Source organism: Barbus barbus (assembly GCF_936440315.1).
Source record: "Barbus barbus genome assembly, chromosome: 4".
NCBI lineage: Eukaryota > Metazoa > Chordata > Actinopteri > Cypriniformes > Cyprinidae > Barbus > Barbus barbus.
In genome coordinates this window covers 7,470,291-7,498,140 of record NC_136732.1, presented here as the reverse complement: position 1 = coordinate 7,498,140, position 27,850 = coordinate 7,470,291, and the positions used below count along the sequence as shown (strand labels likewise).

The window sequence follows — 27,850 nt, the reverse complement described above, 5'->3', positions numbered from 1 at the left end:
TTGAGTAGAACTGATTCTGTGAGATTCTATGAACGTGACGGCATGTTCTGTGAAGACCACAGTTCAAAAGGGTTTAGAAGGTATCTCAGTCTTGTAATCCTGGGCCTCTTTGTGGAATTTGGCTCTTTGGGTTGTTCAACACCAATCTGATAGAATCTTAAATTGTCTGATTTGCTCTGATACCCTACACTGGTTAATGATTGACTAATGAGCTTCAATTGTCAGTCAGGAAAGTAATCTAAATGAACAAAATACTCTTATTATACAATTCTCCGCCAGATTTACTATGCTGCACGCAAGTTCAGGCTAACTCAAAAACTTGCATACACGAGCAGAGACCTGAAGTGAGATTTCCATATTGACAAATTCCAAGTTGTGTAGATATAATTGTACGGCCAAATTTTCTTTTGTACATTGGTTTTGTAAATGTGTGTCTGCTGTGTGACCTTTTGCTTTTTGTTTATTAGGCAAGCCTCAAGACAAGTCTCAAACATCCTCAAACATTCCACACAGTACCAATGCAGAAATGACTGATATCAGCCATAAATCAGAAGCATTGGATAACCAGATTTCCAGTGTATCTCCAAAACGACCAAATGAGAATATAAACCCTAATCCAAAGAAAAAGGTGCTGGACATGAATATCAGTTTTAACGTTTAAGTAGTCCTGTGTTTATTTATTTTTATTTTCATTTTTTAAATATTTATTATGAAATTCTATTGTTGCTGATTCATAATGCAGATTTGTATTCATGCTGCTTCTACAGAAAAGAAAGAAAAAGAAGAAAAAAGCAGGTGTTGCAGAGGGGCCTTCGTCTCTGACCTCTGATCTCTCTGATATATCTCTGGATGCTAAAGAGAAGAAAATGGAGGAAGACCAGTCTTCTGACAGTGATGGCTCTTACTGCACTCTAGATGACATGCCTAAGCCGGCTGAATCATCCTCTCATATGAGCCCACCAGAGAATGAATCCACTGGGCCAAGACCGCTCAACACAACTTTACACCATGCTGGTGTAGATCAGTCTGTTGAGCAGGCGAATAGTAGCGAGGAGAGTTGTGTAACATCCAGAATGTCAAAAAAATCTATGCCTAATTTGACACAAGAGCCGATCAGCACCAGCACTGCCAGTGATTCTCCAGCATTGTCAGTGGGAGCGAATCAGACAACTGAAAAAAACAAAACTAAATCCAAGAATAAGGGTCAAAAAAGCATGTCCACAAGATCTCAGAAAACTCTAGAACAGAATGCTAATGTGGACCAGAACGCAAACATAAAGAGCACCACAGGCGATCAAATGGAAATAGATGGGCAGGATGTGGAACCACTGAAGAATCACAGTTCCAGTGGAGATTCGACGATGAAGGTTGAGCTGAGTGAAAAGCAACAGTCTGCTCATGCTAACCAGATGAATCCAGAATCCAAAAAAGTCAAAGAAAGTGGTGATACAGAAACCAAAAAGAACCAAAAAAAGTATGCCAAATCTTTTGATGAATTTTGGTTATACTTATTCAGGGATGTGATTTTTCCATATAAATACGGATTTCCGTATTTTCCACCTCTGAGGGATGTCCCATGTGATTCACGTAGATCCAAGTTTTTTTTGTTTTGTGTTTTAGGAAGGGGTTGGTTACTGCATGATGATTGAAATCGCGCAAATGGCCTTCCGTTATTAACTAAATAAACTGCGAAAACATTGTTCTCTAAAACATCATGGACTGAATGGTCCTGAGAGCACTGCATGAGCTCGCGGCGCCATCTGCAGGACAGTTAAAAGTGTTCAAATGATTCAAAGTGCCAAACGAGAGTAAAATCAGCGCTGAAACGTGTGACTTTATATGAGTCAAGTCAATATTATTTGTATAGCGTTTTTAACAATGCAAATTGTGTTAAAGCAGCTTTACATCGGCTTGATATAAAGCTGGGTGGCTTTATATCAGCTTTACAGTATTTAGACGGGGAAATAGTTTGTTGAAATAGTGTCATTCTCCTCTGGCCAGACAAAATCAGCAGTTTAAATCTAGACTAAAGCAGAATCAGATTGTGCAAATGACTCATCTGGTTCCTGTGGTCTTGTCCCGATGGCTGTCTTGCAGACAGGGTCTTCACTGGGGATCAGTCTCTGGGGCTCATCTAGGTGTCCTGGCTGTAGAGGTCATCTCTAGGTGCTGATCCACCATCTGATCGGGATACAGTCTGGATTTGGGTGGCTACGGTGACCTCGGAATAAGAAAGAAACAGACTAATATTAGCGTAGATGCCATTCTTCTAACAATGTAACAAGTACATCATTTTGGGAAATGTTTCCGGTTCCGGTTGACCTAATTACTGCAGCTTAAAAATCCTTTAACGGATTTTAATTTTAGAAATGCGATAGTGTATTATGTGTAAGCCAGGTTAAAGAGATGGGTCTTTAATCTAGATTTAAACTGACAGAGTGTGTATGAATGGCGGTGAGAATTTAAGATTGCTAGTGCTGTCATAAAATTCACAACGGTTGTGATGTAATTATATAATAGGCTGTAGTCTGACTTGCTACATGTCTGCTGTTACAGTACTGCTTTTAGTTTCGATTCACTGTTAGTGCTAGCTGCGCTTGGTTTGAGCCGCTTTAATTTGCATTTGGGAATGCAACATTTGTCATTAGAAATGTTTATAAATCTGTTTTAGTTTACAAAGACGTTTCAGTATCACCTAATCCTTCAGAAATCATTCTAATATGCTGATTTGCTGCTCAAGCAACACTTCTCATTATTATCAATATTATAATCAGTTTTGCTGCTTAATATTTTTGTTGAAACAATGATACCACTCAAACAATTGTATAAGATTTTTAAAAAGCGGGAAATTAATAATTTTATTCATCATGCATGAAAGTGATAAAAAGTGAGTGAAGACATTTAAAATGCATAATAAATGCATTAACAAATTTATTTAATATATTTGATAAATGCAAATGCTGTTCATTAAACTTTATATTTATCAAAAACTCCTGAAAAATAATGCACAGTATATCACCATTTCCGCACAAAATATGAAGCAGCAAAATTGTTTTCAACATTGATAATAATCAGAAATGTTAAATAAAATTGTAATGATTTCTAAAAGGTCATGTGACACTGAAAACCAGAGCACTGATGAAGAAAATTCTGCTTTTCATCACATGGAATAAAATTTTATAGTATATTAAAATTGAAAACTTTTTTTTATTTATTGTAATATTTCACAATATTGCTGTTTTTTGTTTGTTTGTTTTTTACTTTATTTTAATCAAATAATTCAGCCTTGATGAGCAGATTATATTTATTTCAGAATCGTTAATAATTGTAATGTTTACAAACATTTGGCAGGTACTTTAATAATAATAACAATTGTATATACTATATACTTTACTATAATATATTATAGTACTTTATTAAAATATATTATATTGTTATCATGATTATTAAGTGCTGCTTTTTGTTTTTTTACATTTATAGTATGTATTATTACAATAGAAGATATGTCTTTTAATGTGGTAAAATATGTATTTTTAATAAGTCCTGGGGGCGTGGTCAGATTTTCCTTCTGTTTTGTCTCTAGCTGATCACATGCCTGCTTATTTTTAGACCAGTTTTCTTATGCCATTTTATAAAATTAAAAATGCCAATAAATACACTTTATCTTTAGAAATCAGGATGAGGAACCACCGAAATCATCACAGGAAATGGTGTTTGGCCCACAGAGTAAATTAAAGGTAATTTATATAAATCCAAATGCTGGTTGATATATTGGGAAGACTGATACAGTTTTACTGGTCTGTTACTGGAAATTACAAATAGAAATAGTATTTTGAGCGTTTTGGTTTATTTTATGAGTAGAAGAATCAGGATTCCAGCAGAGATCATGCAGTGAAGGCTGAGCAAAGTCAGAAGCAGCAGACTTCACATGAAAAGAAAAATTCTGTTGCTGACCTGAAACGCAATGAAAGTGACAATACAAAAAGTCGGTGTGAGGCGCCTCCAAAAAGGTATGCAGAATTGTGTGATGAATGCACTTCTTTACAGCAATTTGTTTTTGCATTGATTTTCACATTTTTGAATTGCAGGAATCCAGCATCAGCTCAACATATAAGTTCCAGTGACAGACTGACCATTTACTTTCATGCAGTCCTGTCAAAAGACTTCAAATTTAACCTTGAAGAAGATCTAATCTTTATAAGGGCTGGTGGTTGCCTTGGTGACTGGGAAAATGATTTGGTCGAAATGTCTGTGTCACGGTTAGTAACGTTTTTCTGGAGCAATTATCTATTATTCATTACTGAAACCATTTATTTGAGAATAATATGATTTCAGGGATCTCGGTGAGCATGGATTTCTTGTCGAAGGGAAATTTGTATGCAAGAAGACCAGTGCAGAAGCTGTGTCCATACCATACAAGTATGTTGTATATAAAGCAAAAAAGCAGAAGTACGAGTTTGAATACATCTACAAACTGGATTCAAATGAAACCACCAACAGATGTTTGTTTGTCAAATCACGTCTCCTGAATGATGAAGGTAGGTGAAGCTAGTCAAAAGTATGTATTCATTCATATATATATATATATATATATATACACACACACACACACACAGAGTATATTTATATGCATACATACTGTATATACATTAGTGCTGTCAAAATTAATGCGTTAACGCAGGTGATACATTTTTTCAGTTTAATGCGTTAAAATGAATTAATGCCGTTAACGCAGGGGCGAAGCCTAGGGTTGGCCACCCCACACATAACTGCTCTTTCTGTCTGTTTTTTTCTTGACAAGAAGTGTATTTATTTAGTAATAAACGTCTTTATGACCACATCAAACCGGTGACGTTTCAGACACGCACTTTAGCTTCACTTCAGCGTTAGGCGGGAGTCAAACGAGCATGGAAACAGTACTGTGCTCAGACAGGGGTACAAACTTGTCACCTTTGGCAAAATTCGTCGTTTTCACCTTGAAATAAGTCATTCACGTGAATCGTGTAGATCTGTAAAAAAAAAAAAAAAACATTTGAGTGGGGGGGGGGGGGGGGGTTGTAGTCGTCGTCGTATCTGTGAGTAATCTGTGTCACGTCACCTGTAGCGTTTTTTCCCCTGCTGTTAAAGGAATGGACCCACCCTATTCTGCCTCTGATTGGCTTACCTTAATGTTCTTTCCCTCATCCAACCAATCAACTCCTGAAGCCTAAATTTTAGACGCTGCAGGCAACTGTCCATATTTCGGATGGAATGCATTTGTATCCGCTGTAAATTATGGTGTTCTAGTTTAAATGGTGATTACCGCGTGAGGCTGCTGTTGTTTTTTTTTTGTTTTGCGTGAGGCTGCTATTGCGATAGTTATGAAGATTATGTTATTGCTACATTAGTTAGCTACCCTTTGCAAAAATGCTGCTCAGTCTTGACCTTAACATTTGTCTCACATATCAGTAAGCTATTATTCTGACATGAAGTCGATTTGAGAACTGTTCGACCTACAAGTAAAGCATACCATTTAATGTATAGTAATATTAGTCTCACTCAGCTCAAGTCAGGCAGCGCTAAGCCATAGCTAGGTGTCAGCCTGTAACAAACAGCCTGTTTCAATACGGAGAAACACCACGCCCGTCAGCTACTTGAAAAATTTGAGTGCTGAAATGAAGATTTACAGTGGTTTATTTGCCCTGACTAAGTTCATGTAACATCTTAACAACAATACTTGTTAATTGTAGACCGTAGTTGTTGCTCAAACGTCTTTTAATCATAAAGGTGTTTATCCTTGAATGGTGCACTGCAAAAAAATGATTTTCTTACATTTTTTGTCTTGTTTCTAGTCCAAATATATCTAAAAATTCTTAAATCAAGAAGCATTTTCTAGACAAGTAAAAATGGTCTTGTTTTCAGGAAAAAAAGTCCAAATTAAGTGAGTTTTTCCTTAAAACAAGCAAAATAATCCGCAAATGGGGTAAGCAAAATAATCTTAATTCAAACCGAAAACAAGATTTTGACTTTTGACTTATTTTTTTCTGAAAAAAAAAAGAAAGATTTGATTGGAGTTTAGTTTGTCACCGTTTTCACTCCTGACGAGTTTGCACCGGCCCCCGAGGGACCTTAGGTTCAGGGACGGTGGCGTTGGATAGGGGTCTCCCAGCTCTAATTTTATCCCGAGTTTGGTGGAGTTTGTCCCCTTCTAGGGTGAGTTATTCCCGGTCAAAGTTTCAACTTTGGAGGCTGTCAGATCGCAAAATCTTCAATTGCACGCAAAAAGGCACCAGCGCGTGCTGTACCCTGTATCTTTTTATATCTAAGAAATAAACTACGTGCATTCAATGTCATTGTCAGTTAAAGCAGGAAGTTACCAAAAAGGCGATTAAAGCTGCCTTAAAGCAGCGGTAGCTCTTAAAGAAACAGCAGCCAAAAAAACGTAATAACTTAAGAGGCTGTGATGTCTGTTCATCAAGAACAAAAGAAAATTCTGTATTTAGTTTAGAATTTAGTGTTTGATAACTTTATTCAATTTCTGTATAATTCTGCTGAGGGGCACAGGTAAATATGATATTTATTATAATGGGTTTATGTGAAGATTGTTTTAAATTCACTTAATTTAGAAGTTATTTTTAAGGTCTAATGTTAAAATTGATAGCTCTTAATTATAATTTAATGTTGAATAATGTTGGGTGGGATTAATCGCGGTTTACGATTAATTGGTAAAAAAAAAATTGAATCGATTGACAGCGCTTGTATATATTAGTGCTGTCAATCAATAAAAAAAAAAAAACTAATCACACATTTTTCTGAAATTAATCGCAATTAATCCCCCCTAACATTAAACTTTTTAAATATACTTTTATATTGCAACTTAAAACAATCTTCACATAAGCCCATTATAATAAATGTCATATTTATCTACCTGTGTCCCTCAGCAGAAATATACAGAAATTGAATAGTTATCAAACACTACATTCTAAACTAAATACAGATGAATCCTTAAAACTATAAAAGATATTGATTTCCTTTTTTTTGTTCTTTTGTTCTTGATGAACAGACATCAGAGCAGCTGGTTATTAGGTTGTTTTGGCTTCTTTAAGAGCTGCCGCTACCGAACATGACGTGGATCTGACAAGCATCATATTTTCATATTCAGGTCAGACCCATTTCAGTCTCTTCTAATGAGCTGACGAGTTGAATCGAGTGTGTTAGATGAGGAAGACAGTGTTAGGATGCGCCAGGACAGTTTTGAAAACCATTTTAGAGACATGTTCTTAATGTAACTCATACCTGTATATAACACATTGCATGCATGCACAGTTTTATGGCAGCTTTAATCGCCTTTTTTGGTACACTCATTTGACTCACGCCTGATGCTGAAGTGAGGTTGAAGCGCGAAACATCTCCTGTTTGATGTGCTCGTGAAGACGTTCCGCAACGGAATAAATGCACTTCTTGCCAGGAAAATAGACAGAATGATCAGTTATGAGTGGGGTGGCCAATATATATATACATACAGGGCCTACAATTAACACTCGCCAAGCGCCAAATACGAATAAAAATAAGCGTTGGCGAGAAATATTACAATGCAATTTAAAAACAACAGCCAGTTTTAAAGAGATTCGCTGTTTCTGACATAAGCGAATAAAATAATATTTTCCAAATACAAGATCATCGTGATTAGCTGTTCTGTCATAAGCTACAAGAGCGAATCAAATAATAGGATACAAACGGACTGATAAGGTCAGAGCAGTGTGATGGCCAGTTTGTCCCTAGATACGGTTCTAATAACTTTTACCTGAGAAGATTTTGCTGCTACATTTCAGAAGATTAACTTTTCTTTATTCTTCATAACCCGATAGCGGCACATAGGAAACAGTGCAGTGCAGTATATAGGCCTAGTTTGAAAGGCTACGCGTTCGGCTGCACGCATACGCAGAGCCGCTTCAGACAACGGACGAAAACGCATTTCAATTGTCAAAATGCGCGGTTTTGGCGAGTTACCTCGTAAACGTAGTCTTAAATGTGTTATAAAGTCTTAAATGCAGTGTTAATTTTGGCAGGCATTTTTGATTTAGTCTTAGTCTTTATCTTGAGACGAAAATGCTTAATAGTCTTAGTCACATTTTAGTCATTTGAATCTATCATAGTTTTAGTCGACGAAAAGTCATTGCATTTTTTTCAACTTTTAGTCATTACTTTGTCAAACTGCAGTTACCAACATTTATTTTGGTAGCTATTTTATATGTAGTATTCTAACAAAAATAGTCATCAATACTTCTCTCTTTAGACCAAAACAATTAAGCTTAGTTATGAGAAATTTGAATCAAGGATTGAATTTGGAAAAACTGGAATAAATTTTCATTTTTTGGTAGAAATATAAATTAAACTCATTTTTCAGATACAGTAGGTTTACTTAACAAGTATACATTTATTTAACATCTTTTGTTGGTTAACATTTATGACAGATAATTAGGAATGCTGTCCATTTAAGACGGAAGGTATGTATGTAATAGCCAACTGACATGCATTCAGTTTTCACCCACCTGTTTAAGCTCACTTAAACCATAACGGACTGTATTTCCGTGAGATACTCTACATGAGAGACATTTGGACTGCTGTGTGTGTATTTGAGCACTGAGAACTGATCTCGCGCTGTATGAGAACTGAAGAAGTGGAGCGCGCGAGAGAGAGCACTTCTATCAGCGCGTTTCTGCCTATCGCACCTTCACTAACTTTAAGTTAATCGACAATGAATTGTGACTCCCGGGAAAAACGGGACGTCTGGTCACCCACTCCCTAACCCTTCAGGTGCTGAGGCCATTGTTTCAGATCGCTAGTTCGCGTTTTGGTAGCCTATCCGTCCACCGCGGCTGCCATGCAAACGCACCTTATCCAATGACAGAGACATTTTGAAAGACAAGACAGTTAACTTAGCCTGTAGGATGTATTTTGAATGTCCGGTAGTCCTCAAATAACATTTTAGTCCAGTCTCGTCTTGTTAACGAAGACGCGCATAAATTTTGTCATAGTTTTTATCACCAGATATTAGTTTTAGCTCGTCAACGTCTCGTTTTAGTCACAGAAAAAAGGTTTGTCGACGAATATTTTTCGTCGTCGTCTTCGTCAACGAAATTAACACTGCTTAAATGACTGTAAAGAGTTGGGAGAAAATCGGGTATATGTGTCAGATCCGCGTCATGTGCATCAGGTTTTAAAGAGACAACGCTAATTTAAAGTGATAGCTGCTGAAGTCTGTCATTGATGTAAATCAAAGAACAAAAGAAAAAGATAAATCAGTGGACTGCTCTAGTCGCTGATTAACTTTTGTAGCTTGAATAAAGATTAATCTGTTTAGTTTATGCATATACAATTTATAGTTTGTGAAGATTGTTTTAAAATCAGTTAAATTAAAATTTATACATTTCAGAGCCTATTAAATGTAAAAAAAAATAAATAATGGCTTTAAATTAGACTGTAATGTTGAATGGCTATAATTAATAGGTAAAATTGAGGGATAATGCATTTAATAGAGGCACCAGTAGCAGGACAAATTAAAAAACATTGTAAATATGTTCATTGTAGTTGTAACTGCCTGTTTTTGCAAAAAGAGTTTCATGGCCGGTAAAACTATTTTTTGGTTGGCAAATTTTATCACGTCACCGCCTGCCATTGGCAGGTGTGGCAAAAAGTTAGTTTTATATGTAGGTGCATCTCAAAAAATTAGAATATTGTGAAAAAGTATTTTTTTTTTTTTTTTTACTTATTTCAAAAAGTGAAACTTTCATATATTCTAGATTCATTACATGTAAAGTAAAACATTTCAAAAGTTTGTTTTAATTTTGATGATTAGAGCTTACAGCTCATGGAAGTAAAAAATCCAGTATCTCAAAATATTATAATATTTCCTAAGATCAATCAAAAAAAGGATTTGCCAAACAGAAAAGTTCAAGTTCTTTAAAGTATGTTCATTTATGCACTCAGTACTTTGTCAGGGCTCCTTTAGCACAAATTCCAGCATTAGTGAGGTGTGGCATGGAAGCGATCAGCCTGTGGCACTGCTGACGCACTATTGAGCCTTCAGCTCGTCTAGATTGTTAGATCGACTGTTTCTCATCTTTCTCTTGAAAATATCCCATAGATTCCATATGGGGTTCAGGTCAGGCATGTTGGCTGGCCAATCAAGCACAGTAATGTTGTGGTCAGCAAACCACTTGGAAGTGATTTTGGCACTGTGGGTAGGTGCTAAAGTCTTGCTGGAGAAGCAAATCAGCATCTCCATAAAGCTTGTCAGCAGATGGAAGCATAAAGTGCTCCAAAATCTCCTGGTAGACAGCTGCATTGACTTTGGACTTTAATAAAACACAATGGACCAACACCAGCAGACGTCATGGCACCCCAAATCATCACTGACTTCACACGACTTCAAGCAGCTTGGATTCTGTGCCTCTCCAATCTACCTCCAGACTCCAGACCTTGATTTCCAAAAGAAATGCAAATTTTATTTTTATCTGAAAAGAGGACTTTGGACCACTGAGCAACAGTCCAGTTCTTTTTCTCCGTAGCCCAGGTAAGACGCTTCTGACGTTGTTTCTGTTTCAGAAGTGGCTTGGTAGCCCTTTTCCTGAAGACATCTGAGCGTGGTGACTCTTCATGCACTGCTTCAGTCCACTCCTTGTGAAGCTCTCCCAAGTGTTCCCAAGAATCGGCTTTGCTTGGCAGTATTCTCAAGCTTGTGGTCATCCCTGTTGCTTGTGCACCTTTTCCTACCCAATTTCTGCATTTAATATGCTTTGATACAGCACTCTGTGAACAGCCACCCCTTTCAGTAATGACATTGTCACTTACCCTCTTTTTGGAGGGTGTCAGTGATTGTCTTCTGGACCATTGCCAAGTCAGCAGTCTTCCCCATTATTGTGGTTTCATAGAACAAGAGATACCCTGAATTTATTCTGTAGGGATGGTCATTTAATGAAGCTCAAATGTAAATATTCTAATATTTTGAGATACTGGTTTTTGACTTTCATGAGCTGTAAGCTCTACTCAAAATTAAAACACAAAAAAACTTTTGAAATGTTTTACTTGTAATGAATCTAGAATATATGAAAGTTTCACTTTTTGAAATGTTACAATAAAAAAAATTAATTTTCACGATATTCTAATTGTATTTTAGATGCACCTGTGTGTGTGTGTGTGTGTGTGTGTGTGTGTGTGTGTGTGTGTGTGTGTGTATATATTTATGCAGTGCCCTCAAAAATTATTGGAAAGGGAAGTGGTGTGTGGCCAAGTATGGTGACCCATACTCGGAATTTGTGCTCTGCATTTAACCCATAAGTGTACACACAGTAGTGAACATACACCCAGAGCAGTGGGCAGCCATTGCTGCGGCGCCCGGGGAGCAGTTGGGGGTGTGATGCCTTGCTCAAGGGTCTCACCTCAGTCGTGGTATTGAGGGTGGAGAGAGGGTTGGTTATTCACTCCCCACCTACAATCCCTGCCGGACCTGAGACTCGAACCCACGACCTTCAGGTTACAAGTCCAACTCTCTATCCATTAGGCCACGATTGGAACAGTAAAGACAAAATTGCTCTGTTGGCCGTGGAGTCAAGACATTTACAAATATGATTAAAAGATGAATATGAGACAAAACTACAGAATGTCACATTTTATTATTGGGTGATTCAACACACAGATGTTTTACCAGCTAAGAATTTCACCACTTTTAGAATTTCATCCCCCTATCTGATGTGAGCATAAGTATTGGAACAGTTGCCTCACAGGTCTTTCTAAGTGATCAGCTGTGTCCTGTTGCATTAATTATTCAGATTTTAAAAGCATGGAATGTGTCGTATCAGTTATATCCATTACTTCTGTATTCTGAATCTTGCATTCGATGATGACACACACAAACCAGGATGAAGATGAGGGAGCTGACTTTAGAGAAAAGCAAGTAATTTGGATGCTAAAAGAAAAGAGGAAGTCAATTAGAGCTATAGCAAAATCAAAGGGCATGGAGGAATCAAGAGTTTGGAAACAACCAGCGACACCAGCAACCAACAACTCTCTCAACTTTACTGATGACTTAATGTATGATGACAGTAGCAGAATGAATTTGGAAGGGTACAAAACTATCTTGCCTACCAATATTCAAGAAAATGCCACCAGATTCATTGGGAAGTGCTTCATATTGCATCAGGACAATGACCCAAAACACCCTGCCAATTCAGTCAAGGAATTTATAAGGGCAAAGAAATGGAAAGTCTTAGATTGCCCAAGTCAATCTCCAGATTTAAATCCAAATGAACATGAATTTCACCAGCTGGAGAGGAGAGTAAAGGCAGAAACTCCCCAAAACAAGCAACAATTGGAATTGGCTACATTAAAGGCTGGGAAAAGCATTTCAAAGGATGAGACCAAGAGTCTGGTGATGTTTGTGGGTCACAGACTCACTGCTGTGATTGTTTGCAAGGGATCTGCAACTAAAATAATAGCTTTTAATCTTTTATATCTGCCTTATGTTCAACTGTCCAAATATGTGAACTCTAAAAGTGCTGTTCTTTTTTTTTGGTAAAACATGTATGTGTTGAAACGGCTAATAATAAAATGTGATATTCTGTAGTTTTGTCTTGTTGTGGCAAATTTTAACTTACTCTCATCAGTCAAGAGACAAACTCACTCTTAGTCTTTTAAAAGGTTTTAATTCTTTGCAAAGAAGGTCAGACAGTCATACAGAAACACCAGTTGCTGCAGAGTGTGACAATCCGGGGAGGGTGCTCCTCCACCTTATATCCACACTCTAGACACTCAAGGTCACAGGGTTACAAAACATCTCTTTGCTGTAATTTTCCACATATGTTGAAGTAAAAACAACATTCTACTATATCATTCTACAAAAGCATATCTTCTTATATTTAGGGCCCAAATAACCTTTCAGGTCATTACCATACATCTGGCCCATCTCCCCTGGGTCTCTTTTCCTCCCCAACACCCTCTATGGACCCCTCCCTTGTCGTCCATACATCTTAGGCTAGAAATCCCCAGACCCTTTCCCAATTTTACACAGCCATACCAAAAAGGTTTTTGCAATACAGAAGCATAAAATGAACATAAATTGAATTTTCTTCCACAGTCTCAAATTCATCTTTTAATCATATTTGCAAATGTCTTGACACCACAGCCAGCAGAGCAATTTTGTCTTTACTGTTCCAATACTTATGGAGGGCACTGTGTGTATGTGTGTGTGTGTGTGTGTGTATATACGTATGTATGCATGTGTGTGTGTGTGTATATATATATATATATATATATATATATATATATATATATATATATATATATATATATATATATATATTTATATTTATTTATTTTAGGGATGTGCATCTCATGACTCAGGCCGATACGATACGCATCTCGATGCATAGCCTACGATACATTAAAGATACATATGAACAGTGTTGGGGAAGCTACTCTGAAACTGTAGTTTGACAAGCTACAAGCTACTCGTAAGTTAAAGTAGTTAAACTACAGTCAAGCTACCCTTTTGGAAAAGTAGTTAGCTACACTACAAGTTACTATCAAAAAGTAGCTAGCTACATTGAAACTACTTTTGATTTTCTTGAACAACGTATATTATAAATAACTGAATAAGTGTCTGAGGAATGTTTTAAGTAAAATATTTAGTGTTTAAAACAATGCAATACAATTATGATTTCAAAGAGTATTGTTTTATTACGCACAACACTCAAATATCTCAGACTGTTTGTCAAAAGTGCAAAATTGCAACAAATACAACATTGCAAGAACAAAATATACATCCAACGTAAATTGCATGTAGAACATTTTCTCAAAAATACATAGAGAGCAATAAAGCAGGATAATTAATACATTTAAAATGGCCATTACTCATCTGTATATATGTGCGTCCTTAAATTTGTGCTTGAGGTCTTCCACGTAGACAGCGTTTTAAACTTTGGTTTGCAAAGATTGCATACAAAAGTTTAACCTTTACTTGTCGTTTCTTTGAGAGACATGAACTTGGACAAATATGGCCATGGGTAATTAACGTTAGTTGTTCCTCCATCCTCCAAATCTGCCGCCACGTCTTGCTCCATCATGGATAATATGGGTGTGTCAACCCACTTCTGTACGTCAGTGAACCGTTAGCCGCAAGATGCGTGATTAAACAACAGGTGGCGGTAATGGCAAAAAATGAGTTTGTAATCTAACAAGAAGAATATCCTTGCATCGCGCTGATTCGCGCAGGCTCGACAAAACGCAATGTAGCTTTTGCTCGCGCTACACCGCTACTTGCTGCAAAAAGTAGTTAGCTACTGGAAAAGCTACACTGTTTAAAAAGCAACTGAGCTACTGCCAAGCTACTGAAAAATGTAGTTAAGTTAGTAGCGTCGCTACTTGTAGTTAACTACTCCCCAACACTGCATATGAAGCAGCTACCAATGCGATATGGTTCGATGAAATGTAGAAAATATGATCACTTTTAATGCCTGGAGGCCTGTTTCATAAAGCAAGTTAACCAAATAAGCCAGGATTGTTTGAATTAGTCTGACTCATTGTCAAATGATTTGGTTCCATAAAGAAATTTTAACATAGGCCTAGATCAAGCTTAGTCACTGTGGCAATTTATGCTGGGAAACTAACCTGGTCTAAAGCAGGCTAACTGTCAGGCTAAGCTGAGTTCCTCTAACACTGACCAATAAGAACACAATGATATTACCACTGAATCTCTCACATACTATTATTTGACTTAATTTTTTTTGTTGTTTCTAGCCATGCAGCCTTTCTCTCTGGGTTTATGACAGCTATATACCTTTTATAGTTTGCAGAACTGATAGCAGAACATTAGAACATTACAATCTAAAATTGCTCTTTAAAGCATTAAAATAACTAAAAGTTAAAATCACTGAATTAAAAATGAAAATCATGAAGAAAATGACTAGATTTTAACTGCTATAAGAAACACACATTAACTTTAACTAAAATTCTACAAAAGACACATTTAATGTCCAACAACAAATATTTTAGCAAAATGTATATTTTACTCAGAATTATTGCACTCCTACTATTTGATTGCGCTCTGTTTGTTTAGCGTGCATGCGCACAGCAGCGCTCGTTGCTCTCGCGTGCCTCGCCCACTCCTGACAACAAAATGGATGTTTGCATGACTTTCTGACATTTACAGATGAAAAATATACCTGTGACATGTCAGTTATGCACTAAGGAAAACACAACTTCTCAAATGCATTAAACCGCACAGATATATTCGCTGTTTGCCATGGTGGATCGATTTGAGCCATGATCGACATTAAGGGCTGCTTAAGAATAAGCTTGCACAAATAAGTGAGATTGTGTGAATTTAATTTGCCGTTTATGGAACCGCTTTAGCCCTGATTCATTTGTTAGGTTATTTCAGGTTAGGTTTTGGACTTTAGTCCCCGCTTTTTCTCAGGTCTCCGCAGTGTTGTGATTCGTCATGTTCACGCAGAAGCAGTGGTGATGAGAGAACGAGCTTGAGAAACCGTTTCGAGAGGTATAGCGCATCTAGTAATTATATATAAATAAATAAAAATTTAATGAAACGATGCATTGCGATTGTAAATGCCAACTTGTAGCCGATGCACACTTTTTAAACCGATGCTTCGCATTAACTTTTTATTCCGGTGCACTGAGCGAATCGGGGAATATTCCCATCCCTAATAAATAAATAAATAATATATAAATGTTATATATATATATATATATATATATATATATATATATATATATATACAGTGGTGGAAATGGCCGATATTTACTGGGGGGACTCTAATTTGGAGGGGGAGTGGGGGGGGTTAATAGTGGTAATTTTAGATTACCTTTCGGATGTATTTTATCATAAAACATTTATAATCTATGAAAACATTTATTAAGAACTTATGTCATATTTTCTCTAAACCTTGTACATTAAGACAGGCACCTGCAATTCTGCCCAAATTAAAGATGCGTTGTGTTTGAATTTGTGCATCTTATAATATAATTATTATTAATGACCTCTTGTGTTTAATAAAGAACAAACAAAAAAACATTGATTAGTGAAATGAACTAATTATTTCATAAAATATTAGAATGATTGTCTCTCATTGGCCTGATTAGCTAAACCCTCAAAACACGTCTTATTTAGCGGTACAGTATTGCATGATTTGTAGATTATATTTAATAGTTTACACTTTGCAAAAACCTTAAAACCTTTAGTTTTAAAAGGTAACATTACATTCTTAAGGACTCTACACTTACGTTTCTTTTCAGGAGCACTAGTGCTTCTACTTAAAAAAATAAAGAAATTAGGAACACCTTCTGATCAATGACAGAAATTAAACTTACTATTATAAGATGATGTTTGAAAAGTATTTTTTTAACCTTTGTAATGCCATTTTTATCTTTATTAAATGTATGTCATATGTTGTGCCAAAATTAGATTTATTAACTTTTTGTAAAAAATAAATAAATAAATTATTAAACAATAAATTAATTTAAAATAATAAGATACAATCAGGAAGACCTGAAATCAGCATCAACAATTAATCTTTGCACGGAACAGAAGAGCACAAATGTGGAATATTTACAGAATTTTTAACAAGACTCAGAGGTGGCATTAATACATTTAATAAAAACAATGTTATGAGATTGAATACAGAAACATTAAACAATTAAAATTTATACTTTAAAAATGAAACTCCCAGTAGGTGGCAGCAAGTCACTGTCTGTCACTGAATCATTCATCTAATCGATTCGTTCAAACGGCTGATTCATTAAGGAATGAAGCAAGTGACTCTCTTTATGAATGGATCATAGAATCATCGACTCACTAGATTTGTTCAAAAACAAAGATTCATTCATAATTGAAACAGCGCTGTTTGCTTGGAGATGCGCAGTGGCTCAGCTGTGACTTTATTTCATCAACAAAATAGTTCTCAACAGATCAGACAAGTGTTCCTAAAATGTAAGTCGCTTTATATTAACTTTTGAATAAAATCAATAATGTATAAATCTGTTGTATTAATTAAATTTCACATTTGCAAACCCTTTATAATCATTAAGTTCATCGCGATCTCACAAACTTCTATTTTAGTGAATGAAGCTCTCTGCACTGCAAACTGAATCTATTATTTCTACACTTTGTATGTTACAATGAATGACAAACTGCAGTCTGCTTTCACGATCTGTGCTGTGAGGAGCAGCACGGGCAGCAATAGAGAAGCATTTCCATTGGCTGCAGTCTGCTCTTGATGGCCAATCAAAGACGGCATTGCCCAGCAAACCATAGACACAAATATCCCGCTACATTTTGTTTAGTCTGCACTGCACTACGGTTTATGCAGAGCTGGGATCGCTTTTGTAGTCTTTTGAATGGATATAATATAGAAATCATTTTAATTTTCAAATAAATCTAACCAGTTGGAAATGAAACGCCGTCCCCCCTCGAAATTCACTCCCCGGACTCCGTCCCCCCGCGTCCCCCCCCCATTTCCACCCCTGTATATATATATATATATATATATATATATATATATATATATATATATATATATATATATATATATATATATATATTATATATAAAATTTATTAGACCACCTGTCATGAGAATTTTTTTTTTTTTAGGCAAATAACAAAGTGATATAACTAAACGGTATTTATGAATTCGTGTTTTTATACCCAAATTTGAGGTAGCATATTCAACTTCTCTCAGAAGTCAGAAATGAATAAAAAAAAAATTTGTTTCTGCCTTGCTTGTAACAGTAAATTCAAATGTTAAGTGTGTGTGTGTGTGAACAGACTTAATTAGTTCTTTTGGTATTTTGCAGGAGAATGGCATCAGTATGATGATATAATCTGTGCAGAACCTTCTAAGAATATGTTGAAACGGCTCAAAGATGCTTTTTGGTCTGATCAGAGGAAAGATGTAATTCAGGGGCGAGAAATCGCTGGTAAAATCATGCTGGAAACAATTTTTGACCTCCTGAGAAACTGGGGCAAAATGAACCTCAACAGCTTCTTTAGTCAGCTACGACAGTTTTATGAAGTTTATGGAAACCCTTTTGTTTTTGAAAAGACCCAAATGAAATGGTACTCCCTCAACTACGATGAAAAAGATGTGAGTAAACCATTTGGATTTCTGCATATACTGACAACATTAGTTCACACAAGAATGAAAATCGTCATTATTGTTGTGCTTGCATGTCATTCCCATACTGTATGACTATCCATGGAACACAAATGAAGCAATACTGCAGAATATGCAGAATGCTGTTTTCCATAATGGGACTGGGTTTTTTCAGGCTTCAGAAAAGACAAAAATGCATGAAGTGGCATAAAACTACTCCATATGACTTATGCTATATCCGTTCTGAAGTCAGCTTTTATTTATATATATATATATATATATATACACACACACACATACACATTTATTTAAAAAAAATGTTTTGCAGTTCTTAAAAAAAAATATAAAAAAAAAATATAATTTTAAAAACTGCAGAAACCCTGTGTAAAATATTATGTACTTTAGCAATATTAGTCTTTTTTGTGTTACACTGAAGAAAAGATGTCATACAGTATGAGTTTGGAACAAATCAGTTGACAAAGCTTTCACTTTTTGATGAGCTATGCCTTTTTTATGCGATCAAATGCAAACATCAGCATGAAATTTAACATAGTCTCATTTTCATTTGTCAGGTGAGCAAGCTTCTGAAGCAGTTCATGCTTCAGCAGGTGACTCCAGAGTTACAGAAAGACAGCAAAGAAAGGAGTACTTTCATCAAGGAGCCACTGAAGGCTGCCCTTATTATGCTGTATGTGTGGAAACAGTATCATCTAGACTTAGACAATGGGACTCTCTATCGTCTCTGCTCTGCCCTTTGCCTGCCAAAATTACCTAAGGATGAGTTCCTGTTTTTCTGGACTGACATAATGGAATCATTCTCAACGATAAAAAAGTGAGTACAAGTATTTCAGATACATGTGAATTAGAGAGAAAGAGTGTCACAAAACAGATTCCCTTGGAAATGCATGCTTTAGTTTAGTTTGAACAAACTCGGGTTTTTTTTGTCTTAAGAATCTGATTGTTGTTTTTTAGCGGTATTCATCAGCATGGTAACTTAAACTAATGAGAACAAAACCTGCTCTGGAGCATGTTAGCCATGTAATGTACTGCAATAATCTTGGATTGTCTGATTTTATAACCTTGATGTATAGTAAATTGTTCTCAGGAAACCAGATGCCCTTAACTGTGTTGACGTGGAACCATGTGGTGTGTAATTACTAGTGATAGATGAAGTACACAAATCAAGTAATTGAGTAAATTTTATTGAATTAAGTACTCCTTTTCAATTTTACTCAATAAAAATTATTTGTGTTTTAATGTACTTAAAGAGAGAGTTCATCCAAAAATAAAAATGTTCTTTTAATTTACTCTCCCCAGGCCATTCAAGATATAGGTGACTTTTTTTCTTTCTTTTTTTTTCTCAGTAGAACAGTAAAGAGGATTTTTAGCTGAAATCATGGTCCTTGGTGATTTGATAAAATGCAAGTCAGAGGCTGACCTTTTTTGAGAATAAAAAAGCATGCAGGGAGCACAAAATGAATACCCATGGCTTCTGAAGATATATTGAGGTCTCATGATGAAGCGAAACAGTTGGTCTGTGTAAGAAATATTATTTTACAACATTATTACCTCTAATCCAGAGCCTCAGGCAAATGGATAAATCTGATTCTTTTCCGCGAACTGGTTCTTTCCGACAGTTTTTTTCAATGAACTGGTTAAATTCACTAGTTTTGTTTACGTAATCACGCAATGAAATAACATAAGCGCAATTATATTATTAAAGCACCTTATAATAATGTGAAACATGGATGTTTTACGTGTCTAAAGCATATAAAATAGTCGGATCACCTTTTTATATAAACAGTGGCTACGTTTACATGCAACTAAATAATCCGTTTGTAATCGGATTGACGGCTCAATCGGACTGAAAAGGCTTCATGTAAACACCTTAATCGATCCGATTGAGCTTGATCGGGATGAAATTTCCATCGGATCAAAGGGGGTGATTTATTTATTTTCTAATCCGATTGAGCGTGCATGTAAACATTCGATCAGATTGAAAACCGAAACTGAAAGGACTGCACATGTGCAATGACGCAGAAATATCGTAATGACGTATGACGCGCGGAACGAGTGGTTCTTCATTTTGAATATAGTGTTGTATAAATGCGTGTCCTGTCATTATAAAACTCTCCTTTCACTCGGCAACTGTGAAGTGGAGCAGCACGGCCCTGTGGTTTATATGTATATTTATCCAGAAATTAAAAAATATTAATTCTGCTATTAAAAACAAATAAAGAAACAGTTCAGGAGAGTGGTTATTATGTGCAAACATTGAGAAACTCTATATTTGTGCAGTGTGCGCATGTCAGAAAGAAATCTATTCCTATTTGAAGCTTGTGACATTTAAACGCGCACATCAACCCAATCCCTTTATTTAGCATTCATGTAAACACTACATTCAGATTCATCAATCAGAATTAATTCAGTCCAATTGAACCAAAAATCATGCATGTAAACGTAGCCAATGAGGAAACCATGAGAACTTGAATTTTGCCCATTCATTCAAGTGCTAGGTTCAAGCATGACAATATCACCAGTCTTCGGTCCGAGATCAAACTGTTTCCTCAGTTCAGTTACATCACTCTGGACCGTTTGCCCGAGACTCTGAATTACAGGTAATAATGTTCTGAATAATGTTCAGTTTCTTGCTCATAACAATCATTTCTCTTCATAAGGCTATATTACATATATATTATACATATATATTGCAAAAACATTTCCCCAAAATATATAAAATGAACTTACTTTTCATGCCATCAGTATGGGTACATACGCTCAGGTGATCTCTCTGTTCTTGGCTCATTTTAAATCAGACTTGTGCATTCAGAAAATTGTATTAGGTTATCTGGTCACTCAGTGTGGCCAGATTATTGAATAGTTGTTGAAGTGAACAAGTTGTTGATTCAGATGCACAGAACAGATGCAATCGATCAGTCCAATTTTTTAATGAATCGTTCTGTGATTTGCAAACCAATTTAACAGGTTTGTTGAAAAGCATCTGCTTGTTGGTGAATCAGACATTCGGTGTGTGTGTGTTCACTGCTGTGTGTGTGCACTTTGGATGGGTTAAATGCAGAGCACGAATTCCGAGTATGGGTCACCATACTTGGCAGTATGTCACTTCACTTACAAGTGTAAATGCATCTGATTGTTGAACCACATATATTAATTTTACTCCTCCAAAAACTGTAAAAATAAAGATGCAATGATTTTGAAATTAGCTGATGATGAATATAATGCAGCGCATATCTGTTGCTCTTGGTGATGTGAACATGAATGTAAAATTGTAGAATTTGCATATAACACAGTAATTGAAGATATTGCGGAGACACGTGTGGCCAAGTGTAAAATATAGCAGTTTTAACAAATTAGACAAGCAGTAAAAAAATTATTTATTTTTTTAAGCAAACAAAGCAATACAGACAGAAAAACAATATAGACTGGTAAACAAAGTAAAATATGCTAGCTTATGAAAACAAGAATACTGGAGGAAACAAATAAACAATTGGACAGGAAAAAGACAATGTAGATGAACATGCGTAAATATATACACACAAATATACACATCTACACTCAAATATTATATATACATATACACACCAGCATTATATATCTCCACATCCGGAATGTGTGATAGTGTGAAGCATTAGATATATGATGATATTGTTATAATTTGTTATTCATTGTTTTCAACTTCGTTTAAAAAATACAAAATACAGTGAAGGAGCAACATTACTCTATACAGATAGAATAATAGAAGATAGGGATATAGAGGAAGGAGAAAATTGCTGCTGTTTTGTGTAGCCGTTCACTGGTTACATTGATTTCCTGCTGTATATGCACATTCCACTGGAATGTAAATATCCCCATTCCAACTCTAATACATCTTTGAAGGGCCCGCCAAAACATTAAGGCCAGACTTTCCGGGTCATTGATCATGACCTGGTTGTTGTGTTGGGTTCAAGTCCACCTAAGTCGAGTCGGATTGTTTAACCAATTGACTCCGAGTCCAAAATGGACAGTGTCAGACTCAAGTCCAAGTCCAAACGTGCAGAGTCTGAGGCAAGACTGATTTCAACTAAACATTACTGTTTGTCAGTATCTTAAGCTTGTTTTAACCTTTACAACTAGAAAAATAAAAGGTTTTATGAGGGGTGCTCAGACCTTAGTCAGGGTAGATGGCATTTTGAATTCTTTCGTGGATGAAAATGAGGCTGTGAGGGATAATCTAGTCTTTACAAAGGCACACACTGTGTATATAAACCCTAGATGTAATTTCCATAACTGACAGCATTGTGAGATATAAACTCGCAATTGCGAGTTAAAGTCCAGTTTTGAGGGGGAAAAAGACTGTTTTCAGAATTGCGAGTTTACATCTCAGAATGAGTTTATATCACGCAATTCTGAGAAAAAGTCAGCTGTCAGCTGAAAATATTCAGAAGGAACAAATAAATTCCTTGAGAAATATAACTTCCCGCTCATGTCCACTGCAGTCATCTTAGCCATCACATTCTTTCTGATTTGAGTGATCCTTTTCTATCAAGCTAGCTAAATGTTTAACATGTGAATTCTTGCTAAATATGCAGTTATATTACGGATCGTTGGCATGAATTGTACTCGTGATGGAGCGCTCTTGGAGCGAGTGAAAACCACAACGCTCCTACTTTTAAAAAATCCGCTCCTCGCTCCGTTCAAAATCACACTCGTGCTCCGCTCACATAGCCTACTCTGATTGTGAGTAACTGTTGCTGTCATGACAGATCTATTTCAGAACCAGCCACTATCAAAATAATCTGGCTACGGGCACGGGCCAAATATTATTGCTGGCAGGCCACTTTTGGCCCACGGGCCGCCTGTTGCCGACCACTGCCTTAAACCCTTGCACAACTGAATGGTAGTAGACAGATGAGCTGACCACATCCAGTTATATATATGCTAGAAGTCGTCTCACACCCTGCTTTGGTCATGCTTTTTATTAGGTGTCTTTTAACTACTTGCATAATAATAAAAAAAAGTTAAGTACAATGTACTTATGTGTTCATTTTGTGTTAACCACTTTTGCTGCTATTGAGGTAGGATATAAGGTTAGGGATAGATTTCATGGTACACTTAGGGTTAAGGGGTAGGTGTAGGGTCAACTATAATTATAGATGTAATTACAAAAGTGAATTACAGATGTAATATACACTCACCTAAAGGATTATTAGGAACACCTGTTCAATTTCTCATTAATGCGATCTAATCAACCAATCACATGGCAGTTGCTTCAATGCATTTAGGGGTGTGGTCCTGGTCAAGACAATCTCCTGAACTCCAAGCTGAATGTCAGAATGGGAAAGAAAGGTGATTTAAGCAATTTTGAGCGTGGCATGGTTGTTGGTGCCAGACGGCCCGGTCTGAGTATTTCACAATCTGCTCAGTTACTGGGATTTTCACGCACAACCATTTCTAGGGTTTACAAAGAATGGTGTGAAAAGGGAAAAACATCCAGTATGCGGCAGTCCTGTGGGCGAAAATGCCTTGTTGATCCTAGAGGTCAGAGGAGAATGGGCCGACTGATTCAAGCTGATAGAAGAGCAACTTTGACTGAAATAACCACTCGTTACAACCGAGGTATGCAGCAAAGCATTTGTGAAGCCACAACACGCACAACCTTTTTCCTATTTGTAGTGTCATCTCCACTACAAATAGGAAAAAGAGGCTACAATTTGCACGAGCTCACCAAAATTGGACGGTTGAAGACTGGAAAAATGTTGCCTGCTCTGATGAGTCTCGATTTCTGTTGAGACATTCAGATGGTAGAGTCAGAATTTGGCGTAAACAGAATGAGAACATGGATCCATCATGCCTTGTTACCACTGTGCAGGCTGGTGGTGGTGGTGTAATGGTGTGGGGGATGTTTTCTTGGCACACTTTAGGCCCCTTATAGAGCATCTTTGGGATGTGGTGGAACGGGAGCTTCGTGCCCTGGATGTGCATCCCACAAATCTCCATCAACTGCAAGATGCTATCCTATCAATATGGGCCAACATTTCTAAAGAATGCTTTCAGCACCTTGTTGAATCAATGCCACGTAGAATTAAGGCAGTTCTGAAGGCGAAAGGGGGTCAAACACAGTATTAGTATGGTGTTCCTAATAATCCTTTAGGTGAGTGTATAAATATAATGTAATTTTTTTTTTTATTCATTTTTTGGCCCAGTTCACTTTTTAATGAGAGCTATTCAAATGTTCAAATACGGAGGGAAAAATGTATATGTATCTATGTATGCATGTATATAATGTTTACTATTTTGACTAAGGAATGTGTGCTTTAATGCACATATACGTTTCACATTGTCTAACATGTCTTAAACTTTGATTCCCTTTTCAGCTTGTCTGAGATGGTGGAGGCACTGATCCTCAAAATGAGAGCTGCCAACATGATTAGATGGATCATCATAATTCCACTACTGCATCTTCTCAAAGGCACCTCAAAACCATTTGAGCCAGTGTTTAAGGTCAACCCACAATCTGAGCAGAACTGGGCTGGACTGCAGGGACTCAAATCAACTAATATAACTTCCGGAAGCCAAGATAGAAAGTATTTCATCTGTTTGTTAATGTTGTTTTGCAAATAATTTTTTTTTCTCAATTTCAATTTTGAATCTTCAGTAAAAATCAAGTTGCCATTTGAACATTTGAACCCACTTAAGTTTCAGTGTATCATGATCCATTTGTGGCTTGTCATTGCTGAATCCCTCTCCTTTAGAGCGATGTTGAATCTCATGGAGACAAATGGACATTTGGTGGAGGTGGACAAACTGCTGGCCAGATCTTGGATGTATCTGATGACTGTAGATGAGTTGGTCAAGTGCAGCTCCATCATCCATGCAGAACTCGTAGACATCCTGCAGCTTTTCACCATGAAATGTCCCGATGAGATATCCTACAGCACTTCCACCGTGAGTGTCAAGAAATAAGATAAGACAAGAAATAACCATAGAGTATTGTATTGTACAAACCACAGTTTTTTTAAAATATATACAGCAGTGTTTCTCAACTGGTGGGTCGCAACTCAAAAGTGGGTCATTAGACCATTTTAAGTTGGTTGCAGAGTGTGCAGTCAAAGAAAAAACAACGACAAAACGCATTGTCCTGAATCAGTATCTGCTTGTTTTTATGTATATTAATGCTGTCAACTGATTAAAAAAATTAACAAATTCATTTCACATTTCTTTCTGAAATTAACTGCGATCTCACCTAATATTGTATTAAATACATTTTTATATTGCAATAATTTCACATTCAATGATCAAATTAATATAAAAACAATATAAAGACAATATATTTTGTATGTTTGTTTAGTGACATCTTTTTTATGACTGAATGTGAGTATCATTGATACTAATACTACTGATGTCTCTGTGAAATATTTTTCCCCTAATTAACCATTGACTATAGTCATTCAACATTACTGTATAATTGAGTGCTACCAATCTTCACATAAACCCATTATAATAAATGTCATATTTAGCTACCTGTGCATTTTAGCAAGTAGGAAATATACAGAAATTTAATAAAGGTGTCAAACACTAAATTCTAAATTAAATTTAGATGAATCCTTAAAGCTACAAAAGTTATTGATTTCCTCTTTTGATTAACAGATGTCACAGCAACTGGGTTATTAGGTTATTTTAGCTGCTTTAAGAGCTGCTGTTGCTGAACATGACACTGATCTGACACACATTGTATTTTCTTACAACTCACTTCAGGTCTTAAAGTCTCTATAATGAGCTGACGAGTTGAATCGGGTGTGTTAGATGAGGTAAACAGTGCTTTGGTGGTCCAGGACCGTTTTAAAAACCACTGCATTTCAGAGACATGTTCTTAAATGTGACTCATATATAACAAATACTTGCATGCATGCAGTTTTAAGGCTTTTATTGCATTTTTGGTAACTTTATGACTCAACTGATGACATAACTACGATATTGCATGCTTGTAGTTTTATTTTTTGTGCTTTAATACAATATGATATACAGTGCACACCACTGCATTTGTGCAGGCATTTGGATAATTTTATTCATTCATTTATGTATGTCTGTATATTTTTTTTAGGAATCAGAATTTTGAAATTCTTCAAAAATTGGGTCACAGTTTAATGACCATTATAAGAAAATGTGGGTCCCATGGCCAAACCAGTTGAGAAACCACTGGTATACAGTATACAAAATAAACTTTAATTGAGAAAAATGGATCCCTTTGGGCTATGTAGACTTAATTATCATTATTGTTATTTTATCTTAGAGTGTAGCGGATACTCTGGCACACATTCAAAGTCATTTGCTCGAACAGCGATACAGGTAAAGTTCTTCCACCTATTGTTTTTTTTTTGTTTAGGAAAAATGTATTCAATTCCATTTTAAATGGTGTAATTGCATGATTTTTGTAATGATTTGTTATTCATATGGTGCTACAAATGGCAATAACTGGCACCCGAACAGACTGGAACGTGATAGACAGAAAATGACTCCTATAGCCAAATTTGTCAAAACAAATCAAAGATATTGTGAAATCTGTGATTTGGGAATTCCTTGAATACATGGTTTCGAGTATCTTTGAGACATTTTTTTTTTTAGCCAATCACTTGAGCCGTAACTGCCAAGTGACCGACCACTTTATATTAGACATTCTTGCAGCAGATGGCTATTAAAAGAGAGAGAAAAAAAACATTGGTAACTCCCTACTACAATATAAAAAGTCTTAAATATTTTAAATGGTATATCAAAAGTTTTGATTACTACAGAGAAACAGGAATCATGATACGGCCTAATGTAATTTCAAAAGGCAATAATTTAATTAAATAAATGTGAGTGTTGCACATTTTACAAGTTTACCATTTCAGAGCAGTTTGCAATCAGTGAATGCCGCACACTTATTTCAAGCAATCGCTTATGATGTACTGTTGAGTTATGACAACGTATAATTTCATTTTGAAATAAGAGTGGATTATTTTGTGTATTTCAGGGATGTTTGTAATTGAAAGTCCTGCATTATACATAAAAAGATGCATCTTTTTTTCTTATGGATATTATTGTAATTTTGGTAACACAGTTGCCAAGTAGTTACAGTAACCAGTAACTGCATCTCCCATCTGATTAAACATACATTCTTGGGGCTTTTCTTTACATTTACATTTACATTTATTCATTTAGCTGACGCTTTTATCCAGAGCGACTTACAATTGCTATCTATGTCAGAGGTCGCACGCCTCTGGAGCAACTAGGGGGTTAAGTGTCTTGCTCAGGGACACATTGGTGTCTCACAGTGGATTCGAACCCGGGTCTCTCACACCAAAGGCATGTGTCTTATCCACTGCGCCATCACCACCCCTTCTTTAAGACATCCTCGTACATTTAATATATGAGGGTTCCTGCGCAGTATAGGAAAAGTAAGGAATTTAATTTTAGTAATATCCAGGTCTGGATAAGTATGGGGAAAAACATATTGAAAAATGTTTGTCTTTCCAGACTATTGCCCATATTAATGGTTTCTAAAATATAAAATTGAACATTTCTAAAAACTAATTTATTATATAAGCAGAGTGATTTTCATGAATGCGTGAAAGCATATCAAAAATAATCTTATATTGTCAGCTGAGCAGAATTCTATTCAGAATAGAAGTTCGAGTATTTCTATTTTGCTCGGCTTATTTGTGT

The 27,850-nt window shown here is 36.1% G+C and overlaps 1 protein-coding gene across 3 annotated transcripts in view; it reads left to right on the top strand.

The window, feature by feature from the left end:
- LOC306866505 (E3 ubiquitin-protein ligase rnf213-alpha-like) overlaps window positions 1-27,850 on the top strand; it is a 131,179-nt gene that overhangs the window by 28,910 nt on the left and 74,419 nt on the right. For all 3 annotated transcript variants that reach the window (XM_079411754.1, XM_079411752.1, XM_079411753.1), the window contains 11 exons: window positions 468-628; window positions 768-1,474; window positions 3,671-3,737; window positions 3,862-4,010; window positions 4,089-4,259; window positions 4,336-4,538; window positions 17,850-18,139; window positions 18,721-18,980; window positions 24,523-24,732; window positions 24,901-25,093; window positions 26,439-26,494. In XM_079411754.1, the coding sequence (XP_079267880.1) occupies window positions 468-628; window positions 768-1,474; window positions 3,671-3,737; window positions 3,862-4,010; window positions 4,089-4,259; window positions 4,336-4,538; window positions 17,850-18,139; window positions 18,721-18,980; window positions 24,523-24,732; window positions 24,901-25,093; window positions 26,439-26,494 (2,467 nt within the window). The remainder of the gene's footprint in view (window positions 1-467; window positions 629-767; window positions 1,475-3,670; window positions 3,738-3,861; window positions 4,011-4,088; window positions 4,260-4,335; window positions 4,539-17,849; window positions 18,140-18,720; window positions 18,981-24,522; window positions 24,733-24,900; window positions 25,094-26,438; window positions 26,495-27,850) is intronic.